General features: G+C 39.4%; 3 protein-coding genes across 6 annotated transcripts; 2 read left to right on the forward strand and 1 right to left on the reverse strand.

Annotated features, from left to right (window-relative positions):
- Nucleotides 1–6,944: 6,944 nt before the first annotated feature.
- Nucleotides 6,945–8,965, forward strand: LOC121593830. 4 transcript variants are annotated; one of them, XM_041916539.1, is made up of 3 exons: nucleotides 6,945–7,153; nucleotides 7,326–7,455; nucleotides 7,535–8,965. In XM_041916539.1, the coding sequence occupies exon 3, from the start codon at nucleotides 7,540–7,542 to the stop codon at nucleotides 8,449–8,451; it is 912 nt and encodes a 303-aa protein (XP_041772473.1). In that variant the 5' UTR covers nucleotides 6,945–7,153; nucleotides 7,326–7,455; nucleotides 7,535–7,539; the 3' UTR covers nucleotides 8,452–8,965. The 4 variants fall into 4 exon arrangements, with proteins under 4 accessions (XP_041772473.1, XP_041772471.1, XP_041772472.1 ...); XM_041916537.1 differs by having other exon boundaries at nucleotides 7,326–7,451; XM_041916538.1 differs by having other exon boundaries at nucleotides 6,945–7,135; nucleotides 7,240–7,451.
- Nucleotides 8,966–10,888: 1,923 nt separating this feature from the next.
- LOC121592236 (histone H4) lies at nucleotides 10,889–11,200 on the reverse strand. The gene has a single exon (XM_041913641.1). It carries the CDS (start codon nucleotides 11,198–11,200, stop codon nucleotides 10,889–10,891), a length of 312 nt encoding a protein of 103 aa, XP_041769575.1.
- A 2,908-nt stretch (nucleotides 11,201–14,108) lies between these two features.
- Nucleotides 14,109–15,837, forward strand: LOC121592918 (histone H3). Its single transcript, XM_041914828.1, has 2 exons — nucleotides 14,109–15,543; nucleotides 15,637–15,837. Exon 1 carries the CDS (start codon nucleotides 14,453–14,455, stop codon nucleotides 14,861–14,863), a length of 411 nt encoding a protein of 136 aa, XP_041770762.1. The 5' UTR covers nucleotides 14,109–14,452; the 3' UTR covers nucleotides 14,864–15,543; nucleotides 15,637–15,837.
- The last annotated feature ends 2,444 nt before the right edge of the window (nucleotides 15,838–18,281 follow it).

Genomic DNA, 18,281 nt, shown 5'->3' on the forward strand with positions numbered 1-18,281 from the left:
CGCTGGCTTAAACAATCCTGGAACACTTCCATCTAAAAAAAAAGGTTACAGCATTTCTGCCTTTGAAAGTGAAAGAGAAAATCATTATTTTCTTAAATAATCGTATAAATCATTTGGTAGCCCTATAGTGTTTAGCGTTACTTTAGAAAAGGCACATTAAGAATGAAATCTTCAAGTCTTTCAAGTCTACAATAAAATATAATCACACTGCACGACGAAATAAATCATTGTGGTTGATTTTTTTCTAAATCATTATAGGTTTCAATCATGTATAACCATGTTATACGAAACTTATCATGAATCGTATGATAAAAAAAATAATGAAAAAAATATATTATCAATTAAAAATAAACAACATCCTGTAGATTTTTTTTATCATCCATGATTATGCATTTGTTTTATTTATAGTTCAGTAGGTAGTCAATACATATGCATTAACTATTTGAATACATAATAACTCTTTGAATGTTAGCAATACGGCCGAAGCCGTTCTTTCTGAATAAAAAAAAACCTCTTTGAATGTTTTCCTCAAGGATAATAGTAGTTACAATCATGATTTAAACTTTTGGTTATAGCGCCAAACTCAACATACTGACAGAAACCCAAAAGTAAACGTACTGTAACGTATAAAATTTAATAGAGTTTTTAAATTAGAACACTTTGCTGACACCACCCTACCCGCACATTTCCGTTAAATGCCTTCTAATCGCCTTGTAATCGCCAGCGAATTGAAGGCGATTAGCAGTGCATATAGCAGTAATTAAATGCCCTTGAAATTTTAAATTGCAAGTGTAAAAAAAACCTTACAAGCGTCTTCAACACTGCACTGTTGTAGAGCAGTGCATTTTCACTTTGATGAAAATGGTCTGCATAATTCAGTTGTTACCAATCCGTTGAAAGATGTTAATATATCAAACACATTTCGATAGCTCTTATAAAAGGAGAAATGAGAGAAATACATATTTCATCCTAATAATAATAATAATAGTGTGTTACAGTTCAATAGGGAGAGCAAATAAAAGCCAACTTGCTCGTTTGGTGGTTAACTATGAACTGATTTATTACTAAAGAAGGCATAGGCTATGCCTCGCCACAACCTATAGTTGTGTACTCCTGCCTAGGAAGCGAAATACTGCTGAGGCAAACTCCACAGTTTGGTAGTCATAGCCTACTACATAGTGAAATTGAATAAGTTTTTTCAAAAGTTATCATTTTAAATTTGCTACTCAATTTTTTTTCTGCTATCAAATGGCATCCAATATAGCCAAACCAATTTTGGTTAATATTTGACCTCGTTCCTACCCAGTCCTTGGGATAGAACCAAAGTCTTTGAAAGAGAACAGGTCGAAGCGTTTAGAGTAAATTGACAAAAAGCCATGGGAAAATTTTGACAGTTAAAGTGAACATTGTTTATGTTCAGCGATGGACATTGCTATGGAATGAATGAGAGTTTTGTTCAGCATTTTGCACTCATATCTTTTTCGAATATTTTAACAATTAGAATCCAATTCGAATTTTATATGACTGATAAAATCCAATGATCTCATTTATCATTCGTCCCCGGGATATAAGCAAACCCAAGCGCCACAGATTAAGCTTAAACGACTGGAAAATTGAATATCCATAGAAAAAAAATGAAAGCTCCACAGCTTCATTGGTTTGATCAATAGATGGCGTATTACAACTCATCATTATATTGCTATCCTTTTCTTGCAATGTGTTTCGACAAGTTGCATTTTATTATGACCTATATAGCCTTCTAACTTTCTGAGCAAAAATCTATATAAATGGTCGTGTGGTTAGATACGTGGGTATCAACACCAATGACCATTGCTCAAATCTCACTTGCTTCAGTGCTGGTGGTTTCCGTTGGAGTTTAGTATTTAAACAATCGTATCGCCGTTCTAGTTCTAGCGATGCATAACTTCAATGCGAAACCATACAACAGTACAGAGGAAATGAGAAAGCTCTCCTCCAAGCGATGAAGCTCAACTGGTTGGGGTATCCCACCAACAGATAGCGCCACCAGCTTTTTTGCTATTTTTAGAATGCATGAGTCGTTTGGCGTCTGCTAAACGAAGTCTTTCTATATTCCGTTTAGGTAGAGAACTTGAGTCGTTTAGAAGCCGTTTAGTGGTCGTTTAGTGGATTTGTGGCACTTGGGAAGGACGATATGCATATTGTACCAGTGTGTGCCGATTGGATGTTTCATTTTACTCTCAGTTTTTAATTGAATTTAATTGGGGCCGGTCTGGTGGTACTGTCGTCAACTCGTACGACGTAACAATCATGGGTTCAAGTCCCGAAAAGACCGTGCCCCCACACGTAGGACTGACTATCCTGCTATGGTAACAATAACCCTACCAGCATTAAACGGCTTTGAAGGCATTCAGAAGGCATTTAAGGCCTTAGTCGCCTTAGAAGGCGAATAAAGATTTCAACCGAAACTTTCACGGCTGAAACGGGATCTCTTCGAAATCTTTCAACTTTTTGATTCAAGGAGAACAGATAACTTGCCGCCATCTTAGCTTGTTTATATACTGGTTTTGCACCCTCACTAATGTAACTGCCAACTAGAGTAGTGACAACGCTTTTAGTTCCGAACCGAGAAAGCGTGTGTTCAAATCCTAATTTTTATTATCTTTTTTCTGTGTTTATTTCTTTTTAAATTAATATTTTCTTGCTATAATTAGAACAAATCAAATTTATGTGAAGCGAAATTTTAAAAACACCTTTTTAAAAAACATAATAATGACTATGTTTACCCTTCATAATCAGGATGGGAGAAAAATGTATCTCATTTCTCCTTTTACTAGAGTTATCGAAATAAGTTTGATATATTAATACCTTTCAACGGGTTGGTCTTTAACAACCGAATAATGCAGACCATATTTAATAAAGTGAAATAGCTCAGAGCTTAACGCAAGAGAACATAACACGTAAATCGTGCTATCGAATCTCACGTTCATATCTGGGAACACTACAACAGTGCAGTGCTGAATACGCTTGTAAAGTTTTCTTTTGACAGTTACAATTTCAAATTTCAAATTAAAAGCGAAATATTTTATTGACATATTTCAAAGGCATTTAATTACTGCTAAATGCACTGCTGATCGCCTTCAATTCGACGGCGTTGACAAGGCGATTAGAAGGCATTTAACGGAAATTTGCGGGTAGGGTTATTTCAGGCCAAAAATACACGGACCGGAATTTCGCGGCCGCGGAATTCCGCTAGTTGAAAATTGTATGGATATGACAGTTCGGGAAAGTTGCTGTTGACACTTTTTATATGGGTTTCCCAAGCGCCACAGATTAAGCTTAAACGACTGGAAAATTGAATATCCATAGGAAAAAAATGAAAGCTTCACAGCTTCATTGGGTTGATCAATAGATGGCGTATTACAACTCATCATTATATTGCTATCCTTTTCTTGCAATGTGTTTCGACAAGTTTCATCTTATAATGACCTATATAGCCTTCTAACTTTCTGAGCAAAAATCTATATGAATGGTCGTGTGGTCAGATACGTGGGTATCCACACCAACGACCATTACTCAAATCTCACTTGCTTCAGTACTGGTGGTTTCCGTTGGAGTTTAGTATTTAAACAATCGTATCGCCGTTCTAGTTCTAGCGATGCATAACTTCAATGCGAAACCATACAACAGTACAGAGGAAATGAGAAAGCTCTCCTCCAAGCGAGGAAGCTCCACAGGTTGGGTATCCCACAAACAGATGGCGCCACCAGCTTTTTTGCTATTTTTAGAATGCATGAGTCGTTTGCCGTCTGCTAAACGAAGTCTTTCTATATTCCGTTTAGGTAGAGAATTTGAGGCGTTTAGAAGGCGTTTAGTGGTCGTTTAGTGGATTTGTGGCACTTGGGTGACAGCAGGCGGAATGCCGCTGCCGCGAAATTCCGGTCCGTGTATTTTCGGCCTCACAAGTTTATTTCACTTTAGAACATATTGGTCAGAACGCGACTTTCTACGGTTTCCTCAACACATGTACTGTGCTGTTTTATGCCTGTTAAATGTTTCGTTCTTGCAACAGGACCGTCGCAAACGGTAGTGATTGGAGGTCACGGAATGTCAAAAAAATAAAAAGGTTATCAATGCTCCTGAATACATTTAAACTGCAATTACTTCTCCTTTATTCTCCAGAAGTGATTGACCACAAGAAATTTAACCAATATAATCTTCCTAATAGTAAATTCGTCCACATTCCGTGTTAATTATTAGCCGTTTGTTTGTAAACACTTTTTCATTAAACCGTCAAAAGCGAGCTGAAAATGGCAAATTAGCAACGGTATTTGCATCGACCTTTTCTCCTTAATAGATCTTGGGTAGAACGAGGAAGCATGTCGATTTTGTTAGCAGGGTACTGAAAAAAATTTACACGTTCCTACCGAACGTCGTACCCAAAGTGGATTTATTATACAGGTGGGCTTATCCCGAACAATTTGAAAGCCGTGCTGTAGAAAAATGAAAAGGAAATGACAGCCCAAGCGCCACAGATTAAGCTTAAACGACTGGAAAATTGAATATCCATAGGAAAAAAATGAAAGCTTCACAGCTTCATTGGTTTGATCAATAGATGGCGTATTACAACTCATCATTATATTGCTATCCTTTTCTTGCAATGTGTTTCGACAAGTTTCATCTTATAATGACCTATATAGCCTTCTAACTTTCTGAGCAAAAATCTATATAAATGGTCGTGTGGTCAGATACGTGGGTATCAACACCAACGACCATTACTCAAATCTCACTTGCTTCAGTACTGGTGGTTTCCGTTGGAGTTTAGTATTTAAACAATCGTATCGCCGTTCTAGTTCTACCCTACCCGCAAATTTCCGTTAAATGCCTTCTAATCGCCTTGTAATCGCCGGCGAATTGAAGGCGATCAGCAGTGCATTTAGCAGTAATTAAATGCCTTTGAAATATGTCAATGAAAAATTTCGCTTTTAATTTGAAATTTGAAATTGCAACTGTCAAAAGAAAACCTTACAAGCGTCTTCAGCACTGCACTGTTGTAGTGTTCCCAGATATGAGCGTGAGATTCGATAGCACGATTTACGTGTTATGTTCTCTTGCGTTAAGCTCTGAGCTATTTCACTTTATTAAAGATGGTCTACATTATTCGGTTGTTAAAGACCAACTCATTGAAAGGTGATACCCTACCAGCATTAAACGGCTTTGAAGGCATTCAGAAGGCATTTAAGGCCTTAGTCGCCTTAGAAGGCGAATAAAGATTTCAACCGAAACTTTCACGGCTGAAACGGGATCTCTTCGAAATCTTTCAACTTTTTGATTCAACGAGAACAGATAACTTGCCGCCATCTTAGCTTGTTTATATACTGGTTTTGCACCCTCACTAATGTAACTGCCAACTAGAGTAGTGACAACGCTTTTAGTTCCGAACCGAGAAAGCGTGTGTTCAAATCCTAATTTTTATTATCTTTTTTCTGTGTTTATTTCTTTTTAAATTAATATTTTCTTGCTATAATTAGAACAAATCAAATTTATGTGAAGCGAAATTTTAAAAACACCTTTTTAAAAAACATAATAATGACTATGTTTACCCTTCATAATCAGGATGGGAGAAAAATGTATCTCATTTCTCCTTTTACTAGAGTTATCGAAATAAGTTTGATATATTAATACCTTTCAACGGGTTGGTCTTTAACAACCGAATAATGCAGACCATATTTAATAAAGTGAAATAGCTCAGAGCTTAACGCAAGAGAACGTAACATGTAAATCGTGCTATCGAATCTCACGCACATATCTGGGAACACTACAACAGCGCAGTGCCGAAGACACTTGTAAGGTTTTCTTTTGACAGTTGCAATTTCAAATTTCAAATTAAAAGCGAAATTTTTCAATGACATATTTCAAAGGCATTTAATTACTGCTAAATGCACTGCTGATCGCCTTCAATTCGCCGGCGATTATAAGGCGATTAGAAGGCATTTAACGGAAATTTGCGGGTAGGGTAATATATCAAACTCATTTCGATAACTAAAATAAAAGGAAAAATGAGATACATATTTCTCCCATCCTGATAATGAACGGTGAACAAAGTGTAATTATTATGTTTTTTTAAAAAGGTATTATTTTAATTTCGCTTCACATAAATTTTGTTTAAAGTAATTATAGTAAGAAAAAAATAATTTAAAAAGAAATAAACGCAGAAAAAAGATCATAAAAATCAGGATTTGAACACACGCTTTCTCGGTTCGGAACTAAAAGCGTTATCACTGCTCTATTTGGCAGTTACATTGGTACAGGTGCAAATTCAGTATATAAACAAGCTAAGATGGCGGCAAGCTATCTGTTCTCCTTGAATCAAAAAGTTGAAAGATTTCGAAGAGAACCCGTTACAGCCGTGAAAGTTTCGGTTGAAATCTTTATTCGCCTTCTAAGGCGACTAAGGCCTTAAATGCCTTCTGAATGCCTTCAAAGCCGTTTAATGCTGGTAGGGTAGCGATGCATAACTTCAATGCGAAACCATACAACAGTACAGAGGAAATGAGAAAGCTCTCCTCCAAGCGAGGAAGCTCAACTGGTTGGGGTATCCCACAAACAGATGGCGCCCCCAGCTTTTTTGCTATTTTTAGAATGCATGAGTCGTTTGCCGCCTGCTAAACGAAGTCTTTCTATATTCCGTTTAGGTAGAGAATTTGAGGCGTTTAGAAGCCGTTTAGTGGTCGTTTAGTGGATTTGTGGCACTTGGGAGGATGGGATTCGATCATTTGTTGATGTTTGGTTGATGTGTCGTAGTGTGGGTGAAAAACTACGTATCACAATCGAATCCCCTCCTGTCATTCGTTCGTCCAATATGGCCTTCCCGCCAAACCTATAAGCCCATCTAGTCCCTATACCCACTTTGGTCGTATCTACCAAACAGCCAAAATAATCTGGCCACACTGTTGTCAAGGCGGCAAAACATAGAAATATTATTTACAAAACAGACCAAATAAAATCCTTCGTTCTTCTCGGTTTCATGGTGTTTATTTTGCCTTTTGTAATAAATAATTAAGAATATTGTTCCGATTTCAATGCTTCGTAACACTGTGAAAGATTATATTCTTGAGAGCTGTCGTTTGATTCCATGAATATCCTTCGTATGACGGTATGTACATCGCTGCAGGTATGGTTGTATTGCATGAATTTGTCTAAAGTTTGTATGTATATTCAATATATTTGTACGCCAATTCTGGTTAAAAAAACATTAAGACTAACTTAAAAAAAAACCTAGCCAGTCTTAAGGAAGGGAATCGAGAGAGGATACGAAGATACAGCTAAATATGTGAATGTTACAGGACTATCGAAACTAGTGGCACTACTGCAACCGCAAGTAGAGCATCCTCTTTGCCGTCCTGATTTCTACCACAACAAGGAAGTCCCAGTCCACACCAGTTGGAATCAGTTTGAAGTGTGGTGAAAAAGTAGGTAAAGCCCAAGTTAGGATGTATCTAACTCATTTAATTATCTTGCTCAACCATTCTAACCTAACCATTGCATCTTCCAGCCAACATGAACACTAGCTCGAGATCTGTGCAAAAGATAACTTTGGTAACACCCCGCCGAGTGTTGAAAACTACCAGTGACAAGGATCGAAGGCGTATAATATCGGCCTTTGAAAAGGGTGTCTCGGCACCAGCCATCGGTAAAATTCTAAACATAAAGCAAGGAACGGTGTATGGAATCATAAAAAATTATAAGGAACGTTTGCAGATTGATTCTAAGAAGCGTGGGGGACAAAACCCCAAATTGTTGACACCAGAAGCAATAGATAGTATACATCGCTGGGTAGACGAAAATGAGTCCGTCACGCTAAAGGTGCTGACGGAGCGAGTGTTTAAGGAACACGGTCTGCGCGTAAGCTCTACCACGGTAGCGCGGGAAGTCAGAGCGTACAAAAATCCGACAAAGATGCCAAAAATTCAGTACCGATGCGATCGATGCACCTTAAACCACCAAACCGAGGAATGTCCGTTTGATGATGAAGTAATTGAAGGCTTGAAATGTTCCACCTGCAATGAACCACATGGTGCAAATGATTCGCAGTGCCCTACGCGCAAAGACCCGTTCGCGACGAGTTCACTCCCAAGCGAGGAAATTGAGCATGAGGAAAGTTCGACACAATCTTCGCTGGACGCATTGTCACCGCTGAAAGCTGAACCGTCCTGGCCATCGTCCGCAACTCAAAGCCCTGCACGGGAAACTAGCATCGTGACTGCAACACCGTTAAGTTTTCAAAACGACGTTTCTCACATTATCATCGAAGAAGCGGACGCACTGTCTACTTCCACTGATGCAAATTCCCTGCACGATCCTGAAACGCTGTTGACCATTTTCAAAGAGATGAGCGCCAAACTCAGGGCCTGTCGTACTAAGGCGGATCAAATCCAAGTACTCGGAGAGATCATTATTCGTTACGGATAGGTTGAGTGATAGTGACCGGTTTGCAACGCTATGCATGGGCTATATACACTGTTGATTGCCATTGCTATCACTATTCAGTGCCAGGGCAATGAAATACCAACGTTAGTAAAGCGTTGGACATTAGGATCACTTGCATTAGTGAACGTTTTCAGTTGACTTCGGTTTGCCAACGGCGTCGGCATCATTGGAGAACCGAAATATTCAAAGTAAAATGGAAATCCTCGTTTCTGGTTGACGTTGCTGGAATGGATGTTAGCGATTTGCGTCTCGTCGATATTAGTGAATTGATGGGAATATGCGAATCACTAAGACGTTAGTAACAACTTGAACAGAAAAGTTTGCACTTCGTAGGACACTGTCAATGATGCTTGGCGGATTTAGTGTGCCAGAATTATCGGTATCCTATATCCTATAATCCTATCACTAAAATATAAGCTGGGCTAATTATTCCCGGGGCTATCAGATCGATGGGACTCTTCGCGAATATCAGCAATAAAATGGAGCAAAGAACAAAGAAAAAAAGATTCGACAACAGAGAAAACAAAACATAAGCAAACCTTTTAGCATAAATCTAGAAGTTTATATAATTTTCGACTAAACCACAGCGTATCTAGTTGATGTGTTAAACTAAGTGAGGCGACTGTACATATTAATATCTTATTCTTAGAATAATTATCGTGTCCGTGATTCTTCCCAATATATTGTAATGCAAAAAAGAAATGCAAATGCAAATAAGAGTGTTTAGTTTTTAAATAACACATGGGTTTTTCTTCTTCTAAGGGCACCTTTATCCTTTTCAAACAAAATTTCTAGCAGCTGTGTTACCAGCATTAGCTAATATTTTATCTTTATTTAACTTACTTTCAGGTATTGGGAAAGTGTTCGAATGATGCAATTTTCGTTAGTTAATTATTCCAAAAATTCATGTAAAATTTACTCATTGTTTTCTCTCTTATTTGAATGCGGCTTATTATGAATTGTTGCTTATTATTAACAAGAATGGGACAATCTTCAACGTGGTACACTGTTTTTGGAGTTTGTTTAAGGCTTTCAAACACAGTTTAACGTTACTCACTTATAGGCGAATTGCAATCTCGTCAACATTTATCTTATCCATATAATTTAAGTACTATGGACTAGTGGATTGGTGCGAAGTAGCAAAGCACTAAGGCAACCTGTATCGAAAAGTTTGCACCCCGCAGGAGAATCCTTGTCTAAGTCCTTCTCTTCCCTTACATCCTTTAGTGAAGGGGAAATATTTGTTTTAAACGAAATTACTCGTTAATTTAAGAATCTGTGAGAACAAAATCTTCACAGCATCGTCTGCCGATCTGCAACATGTCGTAGTTATAAGCGACTATTTTTACATTTTGTATATTGTTGAAAAAACCCAATATTGTAAAATTGTTTCAGATCATTAAATTATTCCCTACGATGCTACAATAGTTGTAACAATCAGCCTATTACACTTACAGCAGAATATCTCCACATAGCGTCATGTGAAAGTTCGTTATTTTCATTACTTTCTTCCCCTCTTCGCTGATATGGCCGTTGCTGCTAGCATAGAGGTAGGCAAAAAGGGTCTGGCTTGGGTATAGGGAACTAGAACTGCAGCCTTTACACATTACCCTCATGCGCCTTTCAACGCACTTTTACCTCGCCTAACCAGTTTGTTCCGTCCCTTTCGAGTTGGGGCTTTTCGAAACATCTGCCGTTTTTGGGATTCCGGCAGCTGCGAGAAGAAGTCCGTCAAGCGGAAGCGTTTTGTAATTTACGTTCGTTTTGGTGTGTTCAATGGTGAATGGAAACATGGTAACTGGATGTAAAACCAAATAATGAATGTAGGGAACGAGCTATGGAGAATATAAGTGCAACCTTATGAAATAAAAAATGTGAACAAATGTGTCATGGAATTTTATGCATCGATCAATTCATTAGGCCTAAGAGCGTTAAAACAGTTGCATAGAAAATACGGCTCCCTTAGCTACATCTACAGCTATATCACATTAAAGCAAGCGTCATGAATTTACGCGCTAAAACGCGCGTTGGTTTGCAATTGATGATGCCTGACAAATGGCTGACGCAACACTCCTGAATTATAAAAATTACTTTTAGCGGATAAACACCTAACAAGCACCTACTAGCCAAAAGATGTTTAGAAATTTTAGGATTTACCCAGAATTTCACAAAATTATGCACCTGTCTGTAAAAGCGTATCAACGACCCCTGCATACAGCTACTTCACATTTTTCAGACAATATTGCGCATCGCAAGCGGCTTTGAAGAGACGCCTCTGACAACGAACTCATAACCTCAAACACTCGTATGAACCAGACCAAGATAGCTCTTTTTCGCATTGAAAATGGATGGTGGCCCTGAAAAGGGCCGTTTTGTGTCGATGGCGGTGCTACAGCACGTTAATCAGCCGGGAGAAAACTTAACCTCCGAAACCGTACAGTGTGCGGCCCTGACGCTTCAGCGCGTAGACAACATCCATAGCGGTGACGGTCTTACGCTTGGCGTGCTCGGTGTACGTCACGGCATCACGGATCACGTTCTCCAGGAACACCTTCAGAACGCCACGCGTCTCCTCGTAGATCAAGCCGGAGATACGCTTCACTCCGCCACGGCGAGCCAGACGACGGATGGCCGGCTTGGTGATGCCCTGGATGTTATCACGAAGAACCTTGCGATGACGCTTCGCTCCACCTTTACCCAGTCCTTTTCCTCCCTTGCCGCGGCCGGTCATGATGATGGATAGAGTTGACGAGTTTTACGGTTAAAGAAAGAATAGAATTTTTGTCAAATGGCAGAAAAACTGCTGTTTATATACTGTTCTTCTCAATCTCCCGTACAGTGTATACACACTTTGAAGTGTATGTGTGAGACGTTAGATTTGCTCAAATTTGCTCTATTGTGGTCGACAAGGGAACTAGGTACAGCCATGACAATTCTTGGCCGCCATATTGAAAACGGTGCTGTGTACCAGGGGTAGGCAACCCACTAGCATTAGTTATGATAGCGTTGCAGTTTACATTTTCGAGCAGTTTATCGTACACTTGATAACAAAACGGTAAAGAAGTAAGGATAATGTTTTGAAATATTCGCTTTCTAATTTGCTTTTGAATGCCTGCAGTGATTCATGCAGATTTGTGCAATATCCTTCAATATTTATTTTCTTGTGGTTAATTAAAACAAAATCGTCATACTTGTATGCCCTGTGGGAACTTCTACTTGTACTGATATTGCAGCTGAAATACACGAGACTTATGGAGCGATGATTAAAATTACGTTTTTGTTGGCTAAAATCAATCCGATTAAGGTCCTATTACATTGAGGAATTTGGAATAGAATTGGTACGTCAAAGCGTGTTTGAAAGTTTATACATCGACAAAAAAAAAGAAGCACTCTGTGGTTAAAGCATAAGTCGATGGGTTTTATGCAAGCAACACAAAAACCGGACCTAGGAATGTCTTCGCAAACAACTTATATCACAATTATTTTTTTGTATCATATGTTGGTAGATCTCGGTCAAATTTTATAAACTTCATATTTATTCAATGAAAATATTTAAATTCTGCATTAAATTTTAGTGTTTCTTGTTGTTACAACGTGGTCTGATAATGGATTTTTTTTAATATTCTCCTCAACACGCAAAGTCATCTTTGTTTTAAACTGTCATTTATCAACAACACGGATATACTGACAGCCAGATAAAACGTACCCAGATAAACGACGTCCCACTTCAATTGATATTTTTGAATAACCGGGAATTCGAACAAAGTCCCCTACACTGGAGTCTTAATCTTCCTTTAAACTGCACCAGTTTAAGGGAATTTAGAAAAAGTCCGTTAAAAACAACTGTGATGCGGCTTTTCGTTGCTTTCTCCTTCAATTTGCTCGAAAATGATGTTTCCTATCTCTATAGTTGGTCATGTAGTCGTTTTATTTTTAAATAATATCGATTTTTTATATAATAATGTCACCAAAAATTAGCTTTTGTTTTTCAACAGAAACCAAAGCTAAAAATATGAAATGAGCTCGACGGCATCGTTCATCGATAGAATGCAGTCTAAGTTACAAACACACCTAATATTAGCGCATTCAACACACTTGATCACGCACAAATCCACAATTTCAGGCGTATCGAGTACTAATCTAATAGATATGGAAACATAATTTCGAGCAAATGTCACTTGAGACTGTATGTTTCAACCGTAATGACAGTACGCACCTGATTATGATAAAAATGTCATAGGAGGATAACTGTAGTTATCTAACAGAAGAAGCAGAACAATATAGGGCCGAAGTAAGGATGCAAAAACCAATTTTTACAGCTGTACAATCGTGTACAGTCTTTCCCCAAGTTACGCGAATAATGCGTTCCGGAAACATTCTCGTAACTCGGATTTTCGCAAAAGTCGAATATCATGCTTTTCACTTCGAATATAAAATTATTCTTCCCTTGACAATCCATGAATAAAATTGTACTAATTTGACATCTCAACTGTCAAAAATAACCCAAATAGCCAGAATTGCTTAAGCAGCTCATTTTGGCACGCTAAAGATCGCTGCTCTAATTCGCCTTTTGCAGTAGATAAACAGCATCAAAGTTCTATGTGGGTCTTTCAAACAGCGCCTAAGCAGCTTCCTTATGCCACGATGCCAGGGATTATTTTTCTTTGTGTTTTATTTTCAAGCAAGCGTCATCGATGAAATAAACAACAAGATTTTTTTCGTTTAAACACATGTGTATATTTTTAAATCCTTTGTATTGATGAATTACACAAAATTTTACACAATTTACTGATAATTTACAATCACTTCACTCAATATTAATTCATCAATTAACGAATCTAACTTGTGCAGCAGCAACGTGATGATTGACGGCGTCAGACTTTGACACTTTGACAAGAGCCATCTCGTACCGATGTCATGCATTAAAAAGCTATAAAGTTCCACCAAGTTCAGTACCCTTTCTTAACAAGCCTTCAAGTTCCATCATGAACCCTACACATAGTGCTAATCAGCCACAAAGTTCCAAAGAGTACCATGTGCCTGTTAAAAAGCTCCATAGTTCCGCAAAGTACCGTCTATCTCTTAATCAGCCACAAAGTACGACATCGGAACGATTTTTCGTTAAACAGCTCTAAATCAGCTATAAAGTACGAGCTGGCTATTTGGGAAATATTCGTTTAGCTCGAACTCATGGAATTCAAAAGTCGCGTAGCTCGGGGAAAGACTGTAGCAGTAAAAAGAAAGAAATGGTTTCTTATTTTACATACATCGAGCATAATCCTACAATGTTGTGAATGCAATCATAATTGTTGAGGTAGTTTTTGAACATCTTGTCAGCCCGTCAAAAATCCTCAAGTTTGAAATTGTATTAAAAATTGTATGGTAAAATAAACTTGAAAAGCGGAAAAAAAAATCACAAATGCATTTTGGACGGAACGGACAGGAGAAAATTCTGTTATAACTCATTCGGGGAGTTGACTTGATTGTTAGCTCAAAAACTGCTCGAATGTATATCACTAGAATTAAAATGCTATGGAACTGTGACCGTACCTTCTCTTTACCTTTCACATGATCCTACCTCTTCGTCAGCAAGAGTAACAATTTATTCAGTGTGTTTTTCATTCCAATACAAAGTAAAACCATCACGAAATAGCAGAAATGTATAGTGATGAGTGCTTTACTGTTTAATTACTTGTTGTATTCTGTTATTCAAGTCAATTTAGCTGTTTTTGCCAACCCTCGTCTGGGAATTTGCCGCAAGTCCGCCAAAATTTTAGTTCAGTGGCATACCTCCGCGAGTTGAGAGTGTGTTGCGCTTGTAGCTCAATTTGTGTTGAAGTGTGCGCAGCTTACGTTAGTGTGTGTGTGTTGGAAAGGTATAAAAAGAGCGACTTTTTCAGGCAACACACAAACAAAATTTTTCAGCGTGAAGGTGTGTAGACGTGTGTTATATCAAACGCGAAAACCGAGTTTCTCATCAAAGATGGCCCGTACCAAGCAAACTGCCCGTAAGTCAACTGGTGGCAAGGCACCACGTAAGCAGCTGGCCACCAAGGCCGCCCGCAAGAGCGCTCCGGCTACCGGTGGTGTGAAGAAGCCGCATCGTTATCGTCCGGGAACGGTCGCCCTGCGTGAGATCCGTCGTTACCAGAAGTCGACTGAGCTGTTGATCCGCAAGCTGCCCTTCCAGCGGCTGGTGCGTGAAATCGCCCAGGACTTCAAGACGGACCTCCGCTTCCAGAGCTCGGCCGTGATGGCTTTGCAGGAAGCGAGCGAGGCGTACCTGGTCGGACTGTTCGAGGACACGAACCTGTGCGCCATCCACGCCAAGCGTGTGACGATCATGCCGAAGGACATCCAGCTGGCTCGTCGCATCCGTGGCGAGCGTGCCTAAGCGGGCTGCGTCTGTCACCTCTTCTAAAAACGGCCCTTTTCAGGGCCACCAATTGTGTTGAAAAGAACTTATTCTATCGATTCATCCGAATGCGTTTCCCTGGGTGGATAAGTGAGGTTATGGTGTTAAAGAAGGGGGAATTTATTGGTACGCTTGCTTTGCTTCGCCCTAAGCTAATTGCTGTGTATTCTGCGGCTTGGTGCAGGGTTTGCGCTTCGTTTTTTTCAATCGTTCAGATTTTGATTCCACACAGCAAGTCATGAATTCCAAACGAAAAAATAATTAGGTAGCCATATTGATTGAATGATAGCGGTCAGTTAATTTTTTATTGTTTCGCATTTCATTTTTTTGGCTTCGGTGGCGTGGAGCTCATTGTCGTAATCCGCGTATTGTAAAGAGACAGCTAGAAAAGCTACCCAAGCTACTTTTTGGCGCGTTTTGTGTGCTTTCAATGTGTCATTTTCTAACAATTTAAAACTCTTCCCTAGCGTCTAGTAAGTGTGTGTATCATTCTATTGTATGCGCTTCAGTTTGGAAATTTCCATGCACCAAGCTACGATTTGCCAATATTAAAATCGATAATATTCTGCGAATTTGAAAAGTGCGGAACTGCCTAATGCTTGTGGCACTTAAAATACTCATTTATAGGTGTTAACTTTGTATTGCTTGCACCGAAAATGGTAGGTACGAACAAAAAGTTAAAAGCTTAATTTGTCTAAACAATATGGATGGATCAATTAGATGATTTTTTTTTATTTTTTCTCCGGCTCTAGCCCAGTGCGTTTCAATTCACAATAATTCGCCATTTTCTGATCATTCCTGTTCGAACAATTGAAGTGTGAACCTCGCGTAAGGCTCGTGCTCATCGTTCAACGACGGTTCCTTTGTGCGTGTGGCAAACAGCAGGGTGGCAGGTACGTTTCCTCGAACCAAGCGAAACAAAAGAAATAAACCGGACGCGCAACGCAGTGCTGCTTAGTTGTGTATCTTTCAACAGTGAGTGTTTCATTGATTTATACTGTACTTCGCTTTTCTGCTAACCCATTTACATTTAATTTTTTCAACTTATCTATAACTAATCTTGGTTATTTTCATGGTAAAAATTCATTTTATGATGATGAAAGTCATTTTATTAGAAAGGTTCTTAGCTTAATTAGTACATAGTAGTATTTCGTGCGAGACACAGCGAAATTCCGCTTTACAACGCTAATGGTGAAAAAGTATGCTTTTAAGCAGTTAATTGGTTGATATCCTTGGTAATTGGGTGTTGAAATTAAAATTGAAAACGTTTTTTTTTTTTTACTCCTATCTATATACATAATTCAATATCACAAAGATGACAAAAGTTATCACAACAACGGTGATTCAGCAGTGCTCGAGCTTCTGAGCTTTGCAAGAGCATGTGACGCTATGTCGTCAATAGGCATTGTGTTTGACATTTCGTAAACTTGTCTGGATCTCGTTCTATACTCTACATCTAATATCATCCGCAGAACTTTGTTTAACTTGCCCTGGAGTTTTTTCCGATTTGATACAGCACAGCTAATTCAAACCGGGATACCGTAAGTTATTGTAGGTAAAATAATGGTTTTGTAGATTGCCAGTTTGTTGACCTGATGCAATTTGGATCTCCTGTTAATAAGGGAATATAAGCTTTTAACTAATATCTGGCATTTATGGATACAATGGTTTACGTTATCTCGAAAGTTTAACTTTTGATCAAAGATAACACCAAGGTAGGTTGCAGTACGAGACCAGTTAATAGTGCTGCCTGAAATAATGATTCTATGTCTGCCAGAAGGGCTCAATAGTGATCTACGCATTCTGTGTGGAAAGATTATTGCCTGAGTTTTATCCTGATTGATTTTAAGTTTCCAAGCTTGTACATACTTAACGATGATGTCAACACATTTTTGAGCTCTAAAGCGTAGTTCATCAGGTTTGCGTCCCTTAACGGCTACAGCTGTGTCATCTGCAAAGAGGAAAAGTTCACACCCTTGCGGTAGCGAAGGTATGTCAGCTAGGAAGATACAGAATAGAAGTGGTCCCAGTATACTACCTTGGGGAACTCCCGCCGAGATGCTGATACTATCTGATATTGTGGATCCTAGAGCGACACGGAACGATCGATCCTGAAGGTAATTCCGAATCAACTTGATGAGAAACTTAGGTAGCCCCTTGATTGACATCTTGTGCAGCAGGCCATCATGCCAAACGTTATCAAACGCCTTTTCAAAGTCCAGCATGACAACGGCTGTAGACTTCGATAGACCTTTATTGTTCAGGATGGTGTTATGCAGTCTCAACAGCTGATGGGTAGCAGAGTGTCCAGCGCGGAATCCAAATTGTTCAGGTGGCAAGATGTTGAGTTCAAAGACAGCATCACGCAACCTCCAGTAAATTACCTTCTCAAATAGCTTACCCAACGCTGCAAGAAGGCTGATAGGTCTGAAGCTTGCTGGAAGTGTCGGGTCCTTCCCAGGTTTGAGAACGGGAATGATCTTAGCACACTTCCAACATGACGGGAAGTAGCTTAACTCAAAGCACTTTGAGAAGATGTTGGCGAGTAGCTGAAGTGCTCGAGAGGGCAATCGTTTCAACAGCAGATTGAGTATCGCATCGAAGCCTGGAGCTTTCATGTTGGCCAAGGTGGTCGGGGCACCTTTGACCTCATCACTCGAAACACGAGCTTCGGGTGGTGTTGTTGGAAGCTGGTGATTAAGTTGGTGTAAGGAGGCTGCTACATCAGCTTCATGAGGACTGTTGATACTGGATCCGAGTTGATGGGCCTGGGCGAACTGAAACGCAAGTGCAGATGATTTTTCCGGGGCTGTGATAACAACATCGTCGTTAAATTTGAGAGGAGGAACAGGTCTCGGTTTCTTCCTCAGAATCTTGGCGAGTTTCCAGAATGGATGTGCTCTCGGGTCCTATCTTTTGACCATGTTTGCGAAATTAATATTGCGAATCATTTCGACGCGATCAGCAATAAGTCTTCCCAACATGGACGAGCGTTGTTTCAGCGCGGGATTATCAGTTCTTTGATGTTGACGCCTCAGCATGTTCCTCTCGGCGATTAGACCTTTAGTCAGTGGATCCAGGGTGAGCACAGCAGTCTTTGTTGTCACCAAAGGGACGCATTCAGCTTCAGCAGCTTTGATAGCATCTTCCAGGTTGTGAATGGCATCATCAATATGATTTACAGTGTCAATATCTGTGTGAAGTATGTGGAGATCGATTATTTGGCCGTATCTATCCCAGTTGACGAGCTTATAGTTCCGTCGAGTGGAGGGAGGTAGACGTGGAGAATTAAGCTCGATTTCCGTAATGACTGGAAAATGATCGGAGTTTAGACCGTCGGTAGCTACTGGTTTACTAATAGTTGTGTTGGTCCAAAACAAATCCAGCGTTGATGGAA

Source organism: Anopheles merus, chromosome 2L (assembly GCF_017562075.2).
Source record: "Anopheles merus strain MAF chromosome 2L, AmerM5.1, whole genome shotgun sequence".
In the NCBI taxonomy this organism is placed as follows: domain Eukaryota; kingdom Metazoa; phylum Arthropoda; class Insecta; order Diptera; family Culicidae; genus Anopheles; species Anopheles merus.

Coding starts and splice junctions, on each gene's coding strand:
- LOC121593830 (XM_041916539.1), top strand. CDS start 7,540: ATGAACACTAGCTCGAGATCTGTGCAAAAGATAACTTTGGTAACACCC.
- LOC121592236 (XM_041913641.1), bottom strand. CDS start 11,200: ATGACCGGCCGCGGCAAGGGAGGAAAAGGACTGGGTAAAGGTGGAGCG.
- LOC121592918 (XM_041914828.1), top strand. CDS start 14,453: ATGGCCCGTACCAAGCAAACTGCCCGTAAGTCAACTGGTGGCAAGGCA.